General features: G+C 43.0%; 1 protein-coding gene across 6 annotated transcripts in view; it reads right to left on the reverse strand.

Annotated features, from left to right (window-relative positions):
- The window catches only part of LEMD1 (LEM domain containing 1), a 58,562-nt gene that overhangs the window by 12,354 nt on the left and 25,170 nt on the right, over positions 1–21,038 (reverse strand). For 4 of the 6 annotated variants that reach the window (XM_044286933.1, XM_044286932.1, XM_044286937.1 and 1 more), the window contains exons 2-6: positions 13,859–13,979; positions 12,242–12,349; positions 8,205–8,290; positions 5,322–5,405; positions 1,181–1,261 (exon numbers count right to left, since the gene is read on the reverse strand). In XM_044286933.1, coding sequence (XP_044142868.1) covers positions 1,181–1,261; positions 5,322–5,405; positions 8,205–8,290; positions 12,242–12,349; positions 13,859–13,979 — 480 coding nt within the window. The remainder of the gene's footprint in view (positions 1–1,180; positions 1,262–5,321; positions 5,406–8,204; positions 8,291–12,241; positions 12,350–13,858; positions 13,980–21,038) is intronic. The other 2 variants (XM_044286934.1, XM_044286936.1) reach the window with 2 other exon arrangements.

The following is a 21,038-nucleotide window of genomic DNA, read 5'->3' on the forward strand; positions in this document are numbered from 1 at the left end:
GCGTAATGGAAAAAAAAAGGTCAAAATGGGCGATTTGCAATTCTTTTTTATTACGTCTCTCAAAAAAATGAAATATAAAAAGTGATCCATGCACACTCCAAAATGGTATCAATAAAAACTATGAATTGTCCCGCAAAAAATGAGCCCCTACACAGCTCAGTAGACATAAGTATAAAAAAGTTTTTGGGGTCAGAATATGGTGATGAATTAATTGTTATATTTTTTACACAAAAAACCTATACATATGGGGTATCGTTGTAATCGTACTGACCCAGAGAATGAAGGGCATGGGTCAGTTTTGCCGTAAACAAAACACCATGGGAACAAAACGCGGAAAACTGTGGTGGGATTGCGTTAATTTATTTTCCCAATTGCACCCCATTTGGAATTTATTTGCCGCTTCCCACTACATTTTATGCCATAATTAATGGTGGCTTTAGAAAGTACAACTTGTCCCGCAAAAAATAAACCCTCATACAGCTATGTGACTGGAAATATAAAAAAAAGTTATGGCTCACGGACAATAGGGAAGAAAAATGAAAACGAAAAAAAAAACTCTGCTATCCTAAGGGTTAAGGAATAAAAGAATGTATAATAGCACAATTTATAGAAAGGCCTTATTTTACTCTATGAAGTTACCTGTTAATGGAGAATAGTGGTGCTGCTTGTATTAAAGAAACACAACCTTTTTCCTAACCCCAGACAACCCCCTTTTAAGAGGACCTGTCACCATGTAAAACATTTTGATCTGCACATATCTGTGAATAGACCCCTCTCAACCGAGTCATTTGATGCAATTTTACTTTCTGCCCCCCCCCCCCATTTCTGAATTATGGGGCAGGTACTTCTGGTGCCCAATAGGTAAATATGGCTATGTATAGTTGAGGGATTGGCAACCATCACAAATTTCTTAAGAGGGAATGACCGTCACGGCTCAGACCGTGCGACTGGACAGCATCAGGGCAGTAAAGATCACTCCGACTTGGGAAATGAGTGATCGTGACCACCCCATAGACTATACACATCCACATTTTTATATTGGGCACTGGAACTACTGGCACAGATAAAGATGGGGGTTGTTCGAAAGCGAGAAACTGGCACCAGATTACCCAGTAGAGCGCCGCGAATACATGGAGGTATGCATGTTATAAAGTCTGGCAGGCTGTAGACACATTAGTACCTGAAAACTGGATGTCAAAGTCTTGCTTTCCTGTCCATTTCTGTAACTTGCTGTCTGGCTCAAAGACGACCTTCTCTCCATCTGCTCAGATACAGTTTTATTTCTGTCACTTGTTTGCAAAATTAAAACACGCTAACCAGCTATAAACAAAGTGAACTTCTTGACTATACACAGATCTAGCAGCTTACCCTGTATTGGCTCTAATGGTCATGTCGCCATAGGATTTTATGGCCTATGCTTAATGGGGTTCCCCGCTTTTTACTATTGATGACTTATCCTCAGGAGGGGTCATCAATCAGTTCAGCGCTGGTCCGACTCCTGGCACCCTCGTCGATCAGCTTTTCTGAAGAGAAGGCAGTGCTCTGCATAGTTTACCTGTTCGCCACAGCAATTGCAGTGGTGAGCAGTGTAATTACACGTATGGCCTCCCCATTCACTTAGAAACATAGAATGTGTCGGCAGATAAGAACCATTTGGCCCATCTAGTCTGCCATTATACTAAATACTATGGATAGCCCCTGGCCCCATCTTATATGAAGGATAGCCTTATGCCTGTCCCATGCATGCTTAAACTCCTTCACTGTATTTGCAGCTACCACTTCTGCAGGAAGGCTATTCCATGCATCCACTACTCTCTCAGTAAAGTAATACTTCCTGATATTACTTTTAAACCTTTGCCCCTCTAATTTAAAACTATGTCCTCTTGTAGCAGTTTTTCTTCTTTTAAATATTCTCTCCTCTCTTACCTTGTTGATTCCCTTTATGTATTAAAAGTTTCTATCATATCCCCTTGTCTCGTCTTTCTTCCAAGCTATACATGTTAAGGTCCTTTAATCTTTCCTGGTAAGTTTTGTCCTGCAATCCATGTACTAGTTTAGTAGCTCTTCTCTGAACTCTCTCCAAAGTATCAATATCCTTCTGGAGATATGGTCTCTATTACTGCGCACAATACTCCACATGAGGTCTCACTAGTGCTCTGTAGAGCGGCATGAGCACCTCCCTCTTTCTACTGGTAATGCCTCTCCCTATACACCCAAGCATTCTGCTAGCATTTCCTGCTGCTCTATGACACTGTCTGCCTACCTTTAAGTCTTCTGAAATAATGACCCCTAAATCCCTTTCCTCAGATACTGAGGTTAGGACTGTATCACTGATTTTATATTCTGCTCTTGGGTTTTTACGCCCCAGGTGCATTATTTTGCACTTATCCACATTACATTTTAGTTGCCAGATTTTTGACCATTCCTCTAGTTTTCCTAAATCCTTTTCCATTTGGTGTATCCCTCCAGGAACATCAACCCTGTTACAAATCTTTGTGTCATCAGCAAAAAGACACCTTACCATTGAGGCCTTCTGCAATTTCGCTGATAAAGATATTAAACAATATGGGTCCCAGAACAGATCCCTGAGTTACCCCATTGGTAACAAGACCTTGGTCTGAATATACTCCATTGACTACAACCCTCTGTTGCCTGTCCCTCAGCCACTGCCTAATCCATTCAACAATATGGGAGACCACGCACAAAGTCTGCAATTTATTGATAAGCCTTCTGTGTGGGCTGTATTCACTTGAACAGACAGACGTCCCATAGAAGTGAATAGAGACGCCATACTTGTAATAACACCTGCTCACCACTGCAGCAAGCAGGTAAACAAAGCAGAGAAGTCAGCGCTCGTACTACAATAGGACATGTTCTATCTTTTTTGCAGGGCCATGGAACAGGGCACACAATGTGCTGTTAGCATATTTTGCAACCCCATTGAAATTAATGCATCTGCATCGATTGCGCAAAATTGCAGAACGGATGCGGACATAAATATACGGTTGTGTGAATGGGCCCTTAGGGTCCATTCATACGTCCATAAGTGTTCGGCAGATCCGCAAATTGCAGATCCGCAAAACACAGACACTGGCAATGTGCATTCCGCAATTTGCGGACCGCACATCGCCGGCACTAAAATAGAAAATGCCTAATCCTGGCAACTGCGGACAAGAATAGGACATGTTCTATTTTTTTTGCGGAAACGGAAGCACGGATGCGGAAGTGCAGATCCGCAAATGCAGATGCGGACAGCACATTCCGGCCCCATTGAAAATTAATGGGTCTGCACCCGTTCCAAAAAATTGCGGAACGGATGCGGACGTGTGAATGTACCCTTATACTGAATCTTTTCCCACCGAGCTATATACGGAATCTGCTCTCCTTCTGCCTGCAGCTCAAACACCATGTTTAACATCACTACATTGAATACAAAAATTCCAGTAATTATGCAATATTACATTGCATTTGCAGTGTGTGTTGGTAACCACCATTAGTCAGAACAGCCTATGGTACATGTTCTCTAGGTTCCTTACTTTAATGTTGCTGTTTGTACTTGCCATAAGAGTAAGAAAAAAAAAAAAAAAAAAAAAAAAACGCTATTAAAGTCCTGGTTGCCATAGTAGTAGTGGGGAGCGGTATACTTACAGTCCGTGCGGCTCCCGGAGCGCTCTAGAATGACATCAGAGCGCCCCATGCGCATGGATGACGTGCCATGTGATCACGTCATCCATGCGTGTGGGGCGCCCTGACGTCACTCTACTGTCCGTGCGGCTCCCGGGGCGCTCCAGAGTGACGTCAGGGCGCCCCACGCGCATGGATGACGTGATCACATGGCACGTCATCCATGCGCGTGGGGCGCCCTGACGTCACTCTGGAGCGCCCCGGGAGCCGCACGGACGGTAAGTACGGATTAATGCCTTTCAATGGGCATTAATTCCAGATCCGGCCTTGCGGCAAGTCTTCAGGATCTTTGGCCGGAGCAAAAAGCGCAGCATGCTGCAGTATTTTCTCTGGCCAAAAAACGTTCCGGTCCTCAACTGAAGACATCCTGATGCATCCTGAACGGATTTCTCTCCATTCAGAATGCATTAGGATAATCCTGATCAGGATTCTTCCGGCATAGAGCCCCGACGACGGAACTCTATGCCGGAAGAAAAGAACGCAAGTGTGAAAGAGCCCTTAAACACACCACCAAAATAAAAAATGCATTGTGTGTTAGGCTTCATTGTTCCATACTGACCAACAGCAACCAAAAATGCACAAATCAGACCTGAACGTTGCGAGTGAATCCAGTGTTTAAAGGATCAATTGTGAATTTATTAGGTACCTGCTACAATAATTACAGGACGGCAGGTAAAGAAAAGCTGCCAAATTTGGCATTGTACACACACCAGCTCCTGTTCTTAGCTATATTGTGACAGATTTATAATAGAGATGTAATCGGTCTTATGGCAATGGTAACAAAAACAACCAACAAAATAATACAAATCCTATAGTCTACCCTTTGTTACATACAGCCAATATTGGACACCTCTTTCATTACTACTGTTGTCTAAATCGAGGATGCCCAACCTGCGGCCCTTCAGCTGTTGCAAAACTACAACTCCTAGCATGCCTGGACAGCCTACAGCTACTAGGGCATGCTGGGAGTTGTAGTTTTGCAACTGGAGGGCCGCAGGTTGAGTATCCCTGGCCTAGATCAATAACAGTTTTAATGCTCAATCACTTTATATGCTCTCTTGCACATTATCTAGACAGCCATGCTATCATTTCTTTTAGGGTGCATTCACACACACCGTATAAATGGATCCGCATCTGTTCTGCAAAATTTGCAGAACGGGTGCGGACCAATTCATTTCAATGGGGCCGCAAAAGATGCGGACAGCACACTGTGCTGTCCGCATCCATTGTTTCGTTCCGTGGCCCCGCAAAAAAGATAGAGCATATCCCATTGTTGGTCGCAACCGCGGACAAGCTTAGGCATTCTCTATATAGCACTGGCCATGTGCGGACCGCAAAACACTTACGGTCGTGTGAATGCACCCTTATCAGCATGAGCATGTGCTATTAGATACACCACTATCACATGAACCCCCAGAATTGCTTCTCTCTGCTCCGATTATCATTCACTTCTGTCCGAGGTAGATATCTGGCTTTCAATAGACATTATTTCAGAAAGTAAAGCATTGTGGGGGCAGTGAATGATTTCAGAGAGGCTTCCGATTTAGTGTCCGATGTGGACCAGATGTGTCTGCCAACTGCAGACTAAAAACTAGGAATAGATTGTCTGTCATCCAGCTCTAAAGAACTATACTTTCCTGTTTTAACATTTTTGTAACGCTGAAATCATCTCCTAGTGTTGCAAGGTTCTGATTAAATTCGGCTGCAAGGCATGCAGGGATCTGAAAGAGCAAAACACAAAAGTTTTCATTCCGTCTGACTTATCACTGAAATTAAAAGGAGTATCCAGCAGTCATGCCAACCAACACCTTACTGTAAAGCAAGATAGCAGAAACATTCAGGGCTTTTTTGGCTTAAACGCAAAACAAAAAACACAGAAATTCGTTATTTTTCTTCTGGTAGAAATGCCTGGAAAAAAACAAACAAAAAACAAAACAAAAAACACCACACCCAGTGCATGCTGCAATTAAAAAAAAAAAAAAACACACACTAGGAAATTGTGATTACAGAAAACCTATTTTTGGTAGTGCGTTTTGTAATTATTACTACGCTGAACAGACTGGACAAGTCCTTGGTGCAAACAGAGAAGAGAAGTTCCAGCATCCAGGGTTGTATATGTTGCCGTTATCTTTATTGGTCTTTGGTTAAAATACAGCTATACAGACATAGACTCCCTACACCGCCTGGTTAACAGGTTTCGAACTTGGCAGTTCTTACTCATAACCTGATGTGTTGTCCGACTACTGGGGTGAAATAGTCACCATCACCCACATTTAAATGTTGAATACTAAAATACACCAAAGCATGCATGCAGCAGAATACGTCAAATTATCACAGAGAGAGGAATACCGTATTTTTCGCCCTATAAGACGCACCTAAGTTTTATAGAAGAACAATAATAAGAAAAAAAATTTCACTACACCTCAGGTCAGACTAGCAATCAGACCCCCAAAGTTAATCAGACCTCAGCTTACAGCCCCAATCAGACCCCCAATGTCAATCAGACTTCAGATCAGACCCCCAATGTCTCAGATCAACCCCCCAACCTTCAGCCATCTACCAGCCCCCATATGTCAGCCAGCAGCCCCCATATATTCAGCCACTGGGGGAAAAACAAGTGCGTCTTATGGGGCCGAAAAATACGGTATACACCTGCTGACACATAAGGAACAGCGCCTCCCCTGGTCAAGGATACCTGATCCAAAAACTGCATGGTGTGAACAGACACCCTAAACCATTATACAAAAATTGTTAAAAAGTCTTAAAATTAATAATAATAAAGTTACAGGTTAAGGGTGGCTAGTCCAAGTGGTCAAAATAGCTTTGCTTCGTGATCCTTCACTTATACATTTTGTGGATCCAAAAAAAATTAAAAAAATTAAGGAAATACTGCACCTGCCTCAACTCCTGTCACTATTCTTACATATATTGACCTAATGTTGATATAAATACATGAGTTCCTCCTATTGTGCTTATTAATAAAATGATTAGCCGCATTAGAAAGACTCGCAGCATGGGGGTTGATAATATAATTCAAATGCTCAAGGGCCTTTTTGAAAATGAAGTCTCATTGGTTGCTATAGGTGAGTATCCATTTCTCGATTACACTAGTTTCAATTCATGAACCCGATTGTATGTATTTTTAAGAATGAATCATTTGTTTCCAGGCTAATATACCAGAAAGAAACTTCACCCAGTGACAAAGTGCTGAGTTAGGGTTTGGAATTACATGTGTATATGAGCCTGCAGAAGGACGCGCCACTGTGCGACTCGGTAAAGATGATCGCCGAGAAGCTGCAACATTATTGTCTGTAAAAACCTAAAAGGGGATTTATACAAAAGGATTACCAATTACTGAAACATATGCAAACCATGATGTATTTAGCAAAATAAAGCTTAACTGATCTTACATCTCACCATCAAAAATCAGCTTTAAAGAAGACCTTCCACCACTCCTGACATGCCTGTTTTGATAGCTTCATGCATTCCCCATGTAATAATAAAATTCTAGAGCATCTACTCTTATGTCTCTATGTTGTGCCATTCCTTTATTATTTCTACTAGAAGTTATGAGTGAATTGCTAGCAGTCTGTAGTAAGGGTACAGAGGGGAGGTAACCAGTTTGGGGGGGGGGGGGTGTACCTGCACAGACTCTCTCTATACGATCAGTGCTGCCATTGTCAGACTGTGCAGGTGAACACCCCCAACTGGTTACCTCCCCTCTGGACCCTTACTGCAGACTGCTAGTAATTCATTCATAACTTCGAGTAGAAATAATAAAGGAATAGTACAACATAGAGCCATAAGAATAGATGCTCCAGAATTGTTATTACATGGGAAATGCATGAAGCTATTAAAACCGACATGTCAGGTGCAGTGGCAGGTCCTCTTTAAGCAAGCACTCGTAAATCATGTTTTAGTCAGAATTATTTCATAGTGGTCATAATGCAAGGCAGCATCTGGGAAAACACATTTCTCAACACTTCCCAGAAGGTGTCTATGACAGAATTAAGCATCCATAAAAAAAAAAATCGGGGGGGGAGGGAGGGGAGGGTTTTTCTAATTGTTATGAAAAGACGAGTTGAATATATTTATATTTATATATAATTAGTTGGGTCACTAAGAATTGAGAGATTGTAAAAACTTTTTATTGCAAATGTTTTGTAGTTTTCCCAATAAATTTTTTTTGAAAGCAAAAAAAAAAAAAAAAAAAAAGCATCCATAAAAAGGCTGTGGGAAAGCCTAAAAAGAAGTTACCCAAGAAAGTGGCTCCAAATCAGTACAAACATTTGTATTGTATTTATTTCTATTGTACAACTAAGGCTGTGTTCACATCAAGTTTTTGTCATATACACATTAATCGGATGCCTCAGACAGACACCATGCAGTGGCATCTGTCACCATAAAGTTCCATTACAACATCTACTTTTTTTTGCTGGATCCTGTAGGATGGAAAACATAGCGTACAACACTCTTGCATCCTTCTTCCTCCAATCTATCTATCTATATAGAGGACTTACATTTTTTTGGCTGCAGCTGTCAAATCCAGATGATTTTTCCCCATTCAGCTCACATCTCATGTCCATCGGATTCTTCACCTGAAAACCTTCACAAATGATGAGATCAATAAAGGAGATCATAAATCACAAGAAACAATAAAAAAATTTAAGTGCATTTTCTCCTTACAAGGAATGAGTCAACTAGTTTGACAATGCTATGTAGTGCTGCTTGACATCACAATCAAAAACATACCTTTGTTAGTATTAACTTTGCAAATAAGTTTGATTGGTATTCTAGTGAGGCCTCCAAGCGCCCAGCAGAGTGGGAAAAGTGGTTCAAGGAGCCCAATTCCACCTCTACCAACAGCCCATACCTGCCCCGTCACTCGATCCCAGTACCTCTCCTTGCATCATGCATTCCGCCCCTCGTCACGATCAGCATTGAACTCCTCCCATCTGGTCATCATGTCCCTCTGCAAAATCTCAAGATCTCGTGCAAACACAGAACAGGAAATGGTCTGCATTTGTGCAGTGAATTACCTGCAGCGAGCATCAGCCTCACTTGACTTACCGCACATGCGCCAAGACCTGTGACGTCAATGACCAAGAGATTGTGATGCTGCGGACTGGATGGCGCAAAGAGAGGTATTGCGAGCGAGTGAAGAGGTGGGCTTAAAGGGTTCGTCTCACTTCAGCAAATAGCATTGATTATGTAGAGAAAGTTAAAGGGTTTCTGTCATCAGAAAAATGGGTATTAACCTGGGTGACATTAGCGATGTGCTAATGTCAGCTGAACATAACTATATTAGTCCCATGTCACTATGTGCTGCTGTTATTTAGAAAAAACTAACTTTTATAATATGCAAATGAGCCTCTAGGAGCAAGCGGTGCCCTGTCAATCAAGTGTAGAAGGGCGTGGAAAGAGGTAAGCGAACCGAGTCTCTAGGAGCAGGTGCAACACCCCCCTACTCCTAGAGGCTAATTTGCATATTATAAAAGTTAGTGACATGGGACTAATATAGTTATGTTCAGCTGACATTAGCACATCGCTAATGTCACCCAGGTTAATACCCTTTTATCTGATGACAGAAACCCTTGAATACAAGGCACTCACTAATGTATTGTTATTATCCATATTCCCTTCTTTCCTGGCTGGATTCATTTTTCCATCACATTATACACTGCTAGTTTGCATGATTACGACCACCCTGGAATCCATCAGTTGTGGCCGTGCCTGCACAATATAGGGGGGGGGGGAAATCGCTAACCTATGTGCAGTCCCACGATCCCAGCAACCAGAGAGGACAGTACTTTTTCCTATAGTGTGAAAGCACGCTCACCACTGATGGATTGCAGGGTGGTCGTAACCATGGAAACGAGCACTGTATAGTATGATGGAAAAATTAATCCAGCCAGAAAAGGAAGCAATATGGATAATAACAATACATTAACAGGTGACTTGAATTAACTTTCTCTACATAATAAAAGCTATTTGCTGAAGTGAGACAACCCCATTAAGCTCTTGCTAGAGGAGGTCTTGGGCTCCTGGAAATCATTATTTATGCCCCGCTGGTCACCTTGAGACCTCAAAGGAGAACTGGCAATGGTTGCTTCGAATAGGAGCTCTGGCATGTGCTTCCTATCTCTTCTGTCTGGATTTGAACTCCTCTTCCTGGCAGGACGTAGGACCACCCTACTCCTACCAAAGAAGGGAGGAACAGAGTGGTTAGCAGAAGATTCCCTCATATCCTAGAGATACACCATCACTTTCTGTGATGGGAATATTCTTTTATCCTCTTAATGACCGCCGATGTGCCTTCTTATGTAAAAGCAAATGCGTGCACAATACAACAGTACTCTGCTGACATAGAATATATGGACCAATTCTATATTAAATAAATATATATATATATATATATATATATATATATATATATATATATTTTTTTTTTGTGAAGGTGATATCAAGCATGTAACTTGGCCTGTTAAGATGTTTTTGATTTCAGTAAATGTGACCTCTTAATGCTACAAATTCAACTAATTGCCATTTTCAGTTATTTAAAACCTGTATATAAAATGTTTGGAGAATCTGTTGTGCATAATAATTTGAAACATTTTGAGTTTTTAATTTGAGAAAAAAAAATTATACTTTTATCATTGGGAGGTTTGTTCAATAAAATTAGATTTAGGCCTCTTTCACACTGGCATCATGTTTTTGGCCCAGATAAGATGCGGGTGCGTTGCGGGAAAATGCGCGATTTTTCCGCGCGAGTGCAAAACATTGTAATGCGTTTTGCACCTGCGTGAGAAAAATCGGCATGTTTGGTACCCAACCCCAAACTTCTTAAAGGGAGTCTGTCACCACATTTCAGCATATTAGACCGATCAAATAGGGTTAGATGATCCACCCAGAACTTAAAAACGGTACCTTTGTTGTAGAAAACTGACTTTTTTTAGTCGAAAATGAATTTCTAAGATTATGTTATGAGCCCTCTCAAGTGCCCAGGGTGGTCTCTCAATCCTCGGAACCCCAGACAGCACCTCCTAAACGGCTCATAACCCAGCCCTCCGTGCGCCTCTGCCCGCCCGTTTACTCCCCTCCCCTGTCCTTTTCCACTGTGGCTGTGCGGTCCAAATCGTAGCGGGCGCATGCGCAATGCGATGCCCGCTCCTGGCAGGGCATCACAATACCTACTGCGCATGCGCCCGCTACGATTTGGACCGCACAGCCGCAGTGGAAAAGGACAGGGGAGGGGAGTAAACGGGCGGGCAGAGGCGCACGGAGGGCACATTAATCGACACCACCATGTTCACAGGGCAGCCAGGGTTCCAATGAAGGGCTCCAGGTCTGCCCGAAGCACAGCCTCAGCATCAGTTTCTACTGACAGCATAGTACACCATATTACATAAGTACTACAATGTACTATGTATGTGAGCAATCAAAGGATTGCATGTAAAAGTCCCCTTGTGGGACTAATAAAATCAAGAATTAAAGTTTATTGCTAAAAAAAAAAAAAAAAAAATCTCCTTTTTTAATTCCCTTTACATATATTTGGTATTGCTGCATCTGTAATGACCAGAATTATACTATTATGTATATTATCCTGCACAGTGAACACCATATAAAAATTAAAAAAAATTACAAAAACTACAAGTAGTCCTGCAAAAATCAAGCCTCACAGCTCTGTGGAGAGAAAAAAGAAAAAAAATGTATGGGTCTTGGGATGCAGCGATCCCAATATTTCAATATATATATTTTTTCATAAAGAGTAAAATTTTTATTGTACAATAGAAATAATATTTAAATTACATAGGCAGCAGAGACTATGGCACAAGGGGAGTGGAGCTGATGGCACTGGAGAAACGGACCAGATGGCACGGGGGAAAGCTGATGGCACTGGGGGAACTAATGCACTTGGGCTAATCGCACAGGGGGGGAACAAAGGGTGTTGAGGACTGATGGCAGGGGGGGTCTGATGCATTTTTATAAAGGAAAACAGTCTAATAATTCATTTTTTCTTATTAGATTACTCGATTAATCGTAAAAATAATCGATAGAATACTCTATTACTAAAATAATAGTTTACTGCAGCCCTAGACAGGGATCAGCAAAAACGCTTCTGTCACTGATAATACAACCGCCTGTATCAGTTATGAACGGATAAGTTTGTATTATCCTTAACATAGCAATGAGGGCTCAATGGGAAGCTGATCAGTTTTCTATTGTGTCTGAGAAATCGGATCTGGCACCGTTGACTTGCATCGTGGATCATGCCAGATCCGTTTTGTTCCGCATCGCATGACTGAAAGAAAACCTCAGCATGCTGTGTTTTCTCTCTGGTATGAGAAAGCAACCAAACTGAACGGAATGCATTTTGGAGCATTCCGTTCTGTTCAGTTATGTTTTGCCCCCATTGACAATGATCCTCTGCCGGATCTCAATACCGGAAAAGTGAAAAGCAAGTGTGAAAGCAGCCTGAGCAATTTGTATTCTAAATTTAATGGGAGTCTGTCAGTACGTTTGATCACGCTAAACTGCTGATCGCGTAAGTACACACCATCTTCATTGTCTGAATACTGGTCCGCACGTCCACCTCCATTCTCTTTCACCTGGTTTTCTTCAAGTAGTTTCTGCAACTTCTTTTCATAAATGGTCCTGGTGGTGGCTACTCGAAATTAGGGGAAAAAAAAATAAATTAAAAAATATTAAAAAAATTAAAGAGATTATATCAAGAGTTTAACCTATCCCCTATCCACAAGATAGGTGATAAATATCTGATCAGTGGGGGTCTGACTACTGGGACCCCCGCTGATCACAAGAACAGGGGTCCTTTGTCCTCATATAATCACGTTGATGATCTAGCATGTGCACTGCTATTCCCAGTCATCTCCAAGGGACTGCTGCAGACAGTCAAGCACTGCACTCTGCTCCAAATATACAAGAAGGGGGTCACAGGACAGCTGCTCTCATGGTCACAGCTGCTGGTGGATCCCCACCAATTGACGCTTTTCCTCCATCCTATTGCTAGGGCAGGGATGGTGAACCTACGGCTCTCCAGCTGTTGCAAAACTACAACTCCCAGCATGCCCAGACTGCCTACAGCAGGCCTTGGTGGGAGTTGTAGTTTTACAACAGCTGAAGAGCTGCAAGGTTGGGCACGCCTGGGCTAGGGGGCTACGTTTAAGTATTAGCATAACCCCTTTAATGATGTTTTAGTCCTTTATATCACCCAATACCCAAGGTTTCAAGCATTGAACACCTGGAAATTGTGTTTCTGCACAATCTTCATAAAAGGTTGAAGGCAAATATTCTATATATAATATAATAAATGGCAGCACCAACCTTAGAATATTAGAAATAGGGTGCAAGCTCCAGTGGGAAAAGCGTCCCAGGATAATATCAATAAAAAACAGAGCAGCACTCCAGTATGGTGAAAAAAAGAAAGCCGTTTATTCACCCAGTGGTGACGTGACGTTTCGGCTCCAACATGCTTCAGAAAGGCTTCATGTTGGACCCGAAACGTGTATTCACCCAGTGGTGACGCAACAGCTTTCTTTTTTTCACCATACTGCTCTGTTTATTTATATATATATATTATATATATATTATATATATATATATATATATATATATATATATATATATATATATATATATATATATATATATATATATATATATATTTTATATAAATGCGTCTAGATGATAGGAACACCAAAAAGGAAACCTACAGCATTATGCAGTCACGGTAATAAATTCATTACTTTTCTTCTCTAGACAATCTCGCCTAACAGGAACAGATTTTAAATGTTAGGTCTTTATTTATAAACCTGCACTGCATTGCAATTATTGCAGAATACCGCATCAAGGCATGCGGCTTCTTTTATGTATATCTGTACACATACAACAAATATGAATTAAAGCTATATATGTTTTTTTTTACTCTGTTCTACAAAATTACCATGAGCTACAGTTCATCTCTAACCAATGCTATTACACCTATGTGACTAGAAAGCCTCAATCAATATAATGGATCCATGCTCAGTTATCGTCTATGATCTACAGGGCAGGATTTTCCCTCATGCCGAGTAGTGATTACGTATAGCCTGACTTCCTGTGCTCTGCTCTGACACTCCCCAACTCATGGCAGTTCAGCAAAATATGATATGCATACGTAAGATGGGTCCCGGGTTGACCCCATGTTTCTTCAGCTGTTCCTTTAGCTCACTGTCACTCAAGCTTTTTAAGTCCATCTGGTCACTGCTCTTTTCCTCGTGGTCCCAAACAGGCAGAAGCTGAGAAAGGAAACAGGAACGGTGTTAGCAGGGAATGGGTTGGAGCCTGCAATACATGCTAAGTAGCGCAATAAAGATTAATGCTCCTGTACGCTTTTGATTCAATGACGGGAGGGGCTGAATCGTAACCCTTTTGTTGCTACACTGTCTAATAAAAGCAGGCAACACCTAGGAAACATCAAATTTCACTTGAAACAACTTGTCTTGCACATTGGCATGGAAAGACGTACTGCCCCTATGCTACGGTAATTTTCTTATGATAGTTTTACATAACCGGTATGTTACGTAAGGCTACTAGTTCATTACTGGGGCATTTAGCAATTATTTTCTGCCACTATTGTGGTGTAAAAAAGCTATAAATTGTGGTACATACCATATTTGCAACTTTTCACTTCTCTCACTACTTTTCAAAAGTGGTGCAGAAAGTGGGCATAGGATGGCCCAACAGATTTACTATAATTTACTGGTGTAAATGGTATTACAAATGTATTCCAGCTCAAAGCTGGTGTACGTTTGTATTTCCGGTGCACAGACTGTCAGTATATCTGTCCCAAATGTCACTGGACACCATTAAAGGCTATGTACACAATCGGGGGCAATTTTTTTAATGATTGCATTTTAGTCATTTGGGGCTAAAAATCATTGTTTCATTTGGTCTTTCTTAAAAATATTAAGCCGTTCTGTCACAAAGGGTTTTCAAGCTGTGTGAATGCTACTTTCACTCTGTGCCGCTCACCTAATAACCCTCATCTCTAAGTACTAAGAGGTTATAATCACTTATTCAAGCCACATTCTTATCAGTAAGATAAGGCTCCATTCAGACGTCAGTATGAATGGTCCGGGTCAGTTCCGCAATTATGCGGAACGGGTGCAGACCCATTTATTTTCAAAAGGGACAGAAAAGATGCGTGCTGTCCGCGGCTCCGCAAAAAAATAGAACATGTCCTATTCTTGTCTGCAATAGTGGACAAGAATAGGCATTTTCTATTATATGTGTGCACATGGCCGGATCCACAAAACACTTATGGACGTGTGAATGGACCCTAGGATTGAGCTTTGATGAGTCCTTTTATAAAGTTTATAAAGTCTGAGAGCAGAGATAAGGAGCCTATCAGTAACCTGTCTGACTAAGCAGAGAGAAAATTGAGATTCTGCTAGTAGAGCATCTCTGCTTTGTACAGAGAAAAGGACACCATATATTTTTTTATAAAAACCAATTGGAAAAAAAAAAATATATAAGATTTTTACCTCAAAATGTAAATGCTCCAAAAAACAAACAAAAACAAACAACAACATTGCACCTTAACATGTACAAAGCCATTAAAAGGGCACTATAAAAGGGCACTATAAAAATTCATTCAGAAATCAAAACTGCTGCTAATTGTCACGGCTGAGGATGGGGGAAACCCTCAGCCGTGCGATGTTACACGTATGTGGAAGCTGCTTGGCCAGGACAACAGAATTAGGGAGCAGGTCACCTCCTACAGCGTCCCTAACTCTGACCCTGACTCCTAGCTGTATGAGCCAACCTAGATGGTAGGAGGGCTCATACTCAGGGACCTCGGGTCCCTACTAGCCCTCAGCAGATCCCTGAGCTAGAAGCTGGGTAAGACACGGAGGAACAGGAGTCTAAACTGGCCAAACTGCAAGGAAGGGGAAACAAACAGCCTATGGATATGGCAGGTGAGTGGAACCACTTCCACACCTACCTGCCAGACACACTGACTGGATCCCATGCTCAAATGCTGATGTCCACACCAAACATAAAAAGGACACAGCACACACAAACACAGGAAACCAGATCCATAACTGCAATAAGGATAGACACCACACAAACATAAAATATAACATAGTATTTATGACCACAAGGGTGGCCCTCACTGGAAGATGGTATAAGAGACCAGGAGGACGACTCCAGCATATAACAAGGCTGGAGTACCACTCAGCTTCAGGTCTCAAGAGAGGATAAATAACCCAAGTAACACACCCACACAGACACACACTGGGAAGGGAATTAACCCTTCCAAGACCAGACAGGGTAGTGAAGCCACTTAAAGGGGAAGTGCGCACACACACAAAACCCCGTGGACACAACATAAAAAGTGCACACATACAAGTACAGGTTGCCTGGTGCAACCGCATTCACTTGACAGCAAGCCGTAAACTGTGAACCCTATAACGCTCTCCCTCCGGAGAACTCGCATGCATCCCATCAGCAGATGGAGACACATGCTGCACCCTCTTTCGAAGGTTACCACGCAAGGAGCCATTGTGGTCATACTGTCACAACTGAGAGTGGGGAAAACCCTCAGCTGTGCGATGTTAAACGTAGAGGAAACTGCTCGGCCAGGACAACAGCATGTGAGCACAGGTTGTCTTACCCAGCTCCTAGCTCAGGGATCTGCTGAGGGCTAGTAGGGACCCGAGGTTCCCGAGTATGAGCCCTCCTACCATCAGGGTTGGCTCATACAGCTAGGAGTCAGGGTCAGATTTAGGGGTGCAATAGGAGGTGATCTGCTCCCTATTCTGTTGTCCTGGCCGAGCAGCTTCCTATACGTTTAACATCGAACAGCTGAGGGTTTTCCCCACTCTCAGTTGTGACACTAATCTTATCCAGTCTTAAAACTATGTTCCCATCTTGGACATTATAGTGTATCCGCAGGACCTGTAAGTAGGGGTTCCACCCGTCTTGATAGCAGGTGTACCCCAAAACCAGTCTTGGGGCTGCTGTGAATGGAGAAGCAAGACACGCATTGCCACATTTCCGTTTACAGTAGCCATGAGATGGTAGTTGAGGGAGCACCTTGGGACATTTATGGAGTATATGTGGGTATGCCATCAATGTCCCAGATGGGAATAACCAGTTAAAGGGCTTCTGTCACCCCACTAAAGTCATTTTTTTGGGGGGGGGCTAGTTAAATTCCTTATACTGCGATATATGAAAATATAATGCTCTTACTTACTTTCCTTCAGCAGTTTCTTCTAAAAACAAACTTTTATAATATGTAAATTAGGTCTCTACCAGCAAGTAGGGCGTCTACTTGCCGGTAGCCGCTGCAAAAAAACGCCCCCTCGTCCTGTTGATTGACAGGGCCAGCCGCGATCTCCTCCTCCGGCCAGCCCTGTCAGCATTTCAAAAATCACGCGCCAGGCGCTCTGAGATGAGGAGGCTCGTCGCCTCAGAACTCCCTCAGTGCGCCTGCGCCGATGACATCACCGAAAGAGAAGACGTCATCGGCGCAGGCGCACCGAGGGAGTCCCTCCCTCCCCACTGTGCGCGGCTGCCGCTGAACACCAATGAGGACAGAGTAGGAGGAGGAGGGGAGGGACTGTGGCCACTGCACTACCAATGAATCTGCCGGCCATATCCCGCAGGGTCCCCCCCCCCCCCCCCCCCCCATCATTGGTGGCAGTTTGCAGTTCCGATCGGAGCCCCAGCAGTGTAATGCTGGGGCTCCGTTCGGTTACCATGGCAGCCAGGACGCTACTGAAGTCCTGGCTGTCATGGTATGTTAGTGAGCAGAGAGCAGCGCATTATACTCACGTGTGCTGTGGCCGCCGGTCGCTCCTTCTTCTGTCTGTGCGGCGGATTGCTAATGCTTACAGCATTAGCAATGCGCCGCACAGACCTATGAGAAGGAGCGACCGGCGGCCACAGCGCACGTGAGTATAATGCGCTGCTCTCTGCTCACTAACATACCATGGCAGCCAGGGCTTCAGTAGCGTGACTCCTGGCTGCCATGGTAACCGATCGGAGCCCCAGCATTACACTGCTGGGGCTCCGATCGGAACTGCAAACTGCCACCGATGATGGGGGGGGGGGGGGGGGCAGATCAGAGGCTGGGGGGAGGGGGGGGGGGAGGCAGATCAGAGGCTGGGGGAGGGGGGGAGGCAGATCAGAGGCTGGGGCAGGAGGCAGATCAGAGGCTGGGGGCAGGGAGGCAGATCAGAGGCTGGGGGCAGGGAGGCAGATCAGAGGCTGGGGGCAGGGAGGCAGATCAGAGGCTGGGGGCAGGGAGGCAGATCAGAGGCTGGGGGCAGGGAGGCAGATCAGAGGCTGGGGGCAGGGAGGCAGATCAGAGGCTGGGGGCAGGGAGGCAGATCAGAGGCTGGGGGCAGGGAGGCAGATCAGAGGCTGGGGGCAGGGAGGCAGATCAGAGGCTGGGGGCAGGGAGGCAGATCAGAGGCTGGGGGCAGGGAGGCAGATCAGAGGCTGGGGGCAGGGAGGCAGATCAGAGGCTGGGGGCAGGGAGATGGAGAGAGAGTGGTTAATGGAGGCTGCAGGCACCACCTTGGTATGTATAAAGTTATTGGTTTAGAGAGGGGTTAATGAAGGCACCTCCAAGGTGCTTTCATTAACCTCTTCAAACCAATAACTTTATACATGCCTAATGCCAAGGTGCTTCCATTAACCCCTCCAAACCCAATGGGCATGTATAAAGTTATTGGTTTGGAGGGGTTAATGGAAGCACCTTGGAGGTGCCTTCATTAACCCCTCTCTAAACCAATAACTTTATACATACCTAATTACGTACGTTATTTTAAGTAGCTTTTTCTTATTAGATTACTCGATGAATCGAGAAATATAATCGATAGAATACTCGATTACAAAAATATTCGTTTACTGCAGCCCTAATACAGATACAATAAAATTAATGTATTACCTATTCGGGTATGTGCTGAACAAGTGTGCAAAGTTTGGTAATTGTACTCCTAAAACAGTGGGAGGAGTAGCGTATTAAAAAAAAAAAAAATGTCATTGGCAGTTGCTAGCACCGCCCACTTTTGAGTGTCCCCCCTTTTTATTCGGGTTGACACCAACAATATGTGGTCCGAGTTAGGGGAGTGTAGCTTCAAAACTGTGCGAGTGGGAGCGATTTAACCACTTCAACCCCGCTAGCTGAAACCCCCTTAATGACAAGGCCACTTTTTACACTTCTGCACTACACTACTTTCACCGTTTATTGCTCGGTCATGCAACTTACCACCCAAATGAATTTTACCTCCTTTTCTTCTCACTAATAGAGCTTTCATTTGGTGGTATTTCATTGCTGCTGACATTTTTCCTTTTTTTGTTATTAATCAAAATTTAACTATTTTTTTTGCAAAAAAATGACATTTTTCACTTTCAGTTGTAAAATTTTGCAAAAAAAAACGACATCCATATATAAATTTTTCGCTAAATTTATTGTTCTACATGTCTTTGATAAAAAAAAAATGGTTTGAGTAAAAGTTATAGCATTTACAAACTATGGTACAAAAATGTGAATTTCCGCTTTTTGAAGCAGCTCTGACTTTCTGAGCACCTGTCATGTTTCCTGAGGTTCTACAATGCCCAGACAGTACAAACACCCCACAAATGACCCCATTTCGGAAAGTAGACACCCTAAGGTATTCACTGATGGGCATAGTGAGTTCATAGAACTTTTTATTTTTTGTCACAAGTTAGCGGAAAATGATGATTTTTTTTTTCTTACAAAGTCTCATATTCCACTAACTTGTGACAAAAAATAAAAACTTCCATGAACTCACTATGCCCATCACAAAATACCTTGGGGTGTCTTCTTTCCAAAATGGGGTCCCTTGTGGCGTAGTTATACTGCCCTGGCATTCTAGGGGCCCAAATGTGTGAGAAGTACTTTGCAATCAAAATGTGTAAAAAATGGCCGCAAAAAAAGTGTCACACATGTGGTATCGCCGTACTCAGGAGAAGTTGGGGAATGTGTTTTGGGGTGTCATTTTACATATACCCATGCTGGGTGAGATAAATATCTTGGTCAAATGCCAACTTTGTATAAAAAAAATGGGAAAAGTTGTCTTTTGCCGAGATATTTCTCTCACCCAGCACGGGTATATGTAAAATGACACCCCAAAACACATTCCCCAACTTCTCCTGAGTACGGCGATACCACATGTGTGACACTTTTTTGCAGCCAAGGTGAGCAAAGGGGCACATATTCCAAAGTGCACCTTTCGGATTTCGCAGGCCATTTTTTACACATTTTGATTGCAAAGTACTTCTCACGCATTTGGGCCCCTAGAATGCCAGGGCAGTATAACTACGCCACAAGTGACCCCATTTTGGAAAGAAGACACCCCAAGGTATTCCGTGAGGGGCATGGCGAGTTCCTAGAATTTTTTATTTTTTGTCACAAGTTAGCGGAAAATGATGATTTTTTTTTTCCTTACAAAGTCTCATATTCCACTAACTTGTGACAAAAAATAAAAACTTCCATGAACTCACTATGCCCATCACAAAATACCTTGGGGTGTCTTCTTTCCAAAATGGGGTCACTTGTGGGGTAGTTATACTGCCCTGGCATTCTAGGGGCCCAGATGTGTGAGAAGAAGTTTGCAATCAAAATCTGTAAAAAATGACCGGTGAAATCCGAAAGGTGCACTTTGGAATGTGTGCCCCTTTGCCCACCTAGGCTGCAAGGGCATTTTTAGACATTTGGATCCCAGACTTCTTCTCACGCTTTAGGGCCCCTAAAAAGCCAAGGCAGTATAAATACCCCACATGTGACCCCACTTTGGAAAGAAGACACCCCAAGGTATTCAATGAGGGGCATAGCGAGTTCATAGAAATTTTTTTTTTTGCATAAGTTAGCGGAAATTGATATTTTTTTTGTTTTTTCCCCACAAAGTCTCACTTTCCGCTAACTTGGGACAAAAATTTCTATCTTTCATGGACTCAATATGCCCCTCACGGAATACCTTGGGGTGTCTTCTTTCCGAAATGGGGTCACATGTGGGGTATTTATACTGCCCTGGCTTTTTAGGGGCCCTAAAGCGTGAGAAGAAGTCTGGAATATAAATGTCTAAAAAATGTTACGCATTTGGATTCCGTGAGGGGTATGGTGAGTTCATGTGAGATTTTATTTTTTGACACAAGTTAGTGGAATATGAGACTTTGTAAGGAAAAATACAAAAAAATAATAATATTTCCGCTAACTTGGGCCAAAAAAAATATGTCTGAATGGAGCCTTACAGGGGGGTGATCAATGACAGGGGGGTGATCACCTCATATACACTCCCTGATCACCCCCTGTCATTGAT

This window comes from Bufo gargarizans, chromosome 3, assembly GCF_014858855.1.
Source record: "Bufo gargarizans isolate SCDJY-AF-19 chromosome 3, ASM1485885v1, whole genome shotgun sequence".
NCBI lineage: Eukaryota > Metazoa > Chordata > Amphibia > Anura > Bufonidae > Bufo > Bufo gargarizans.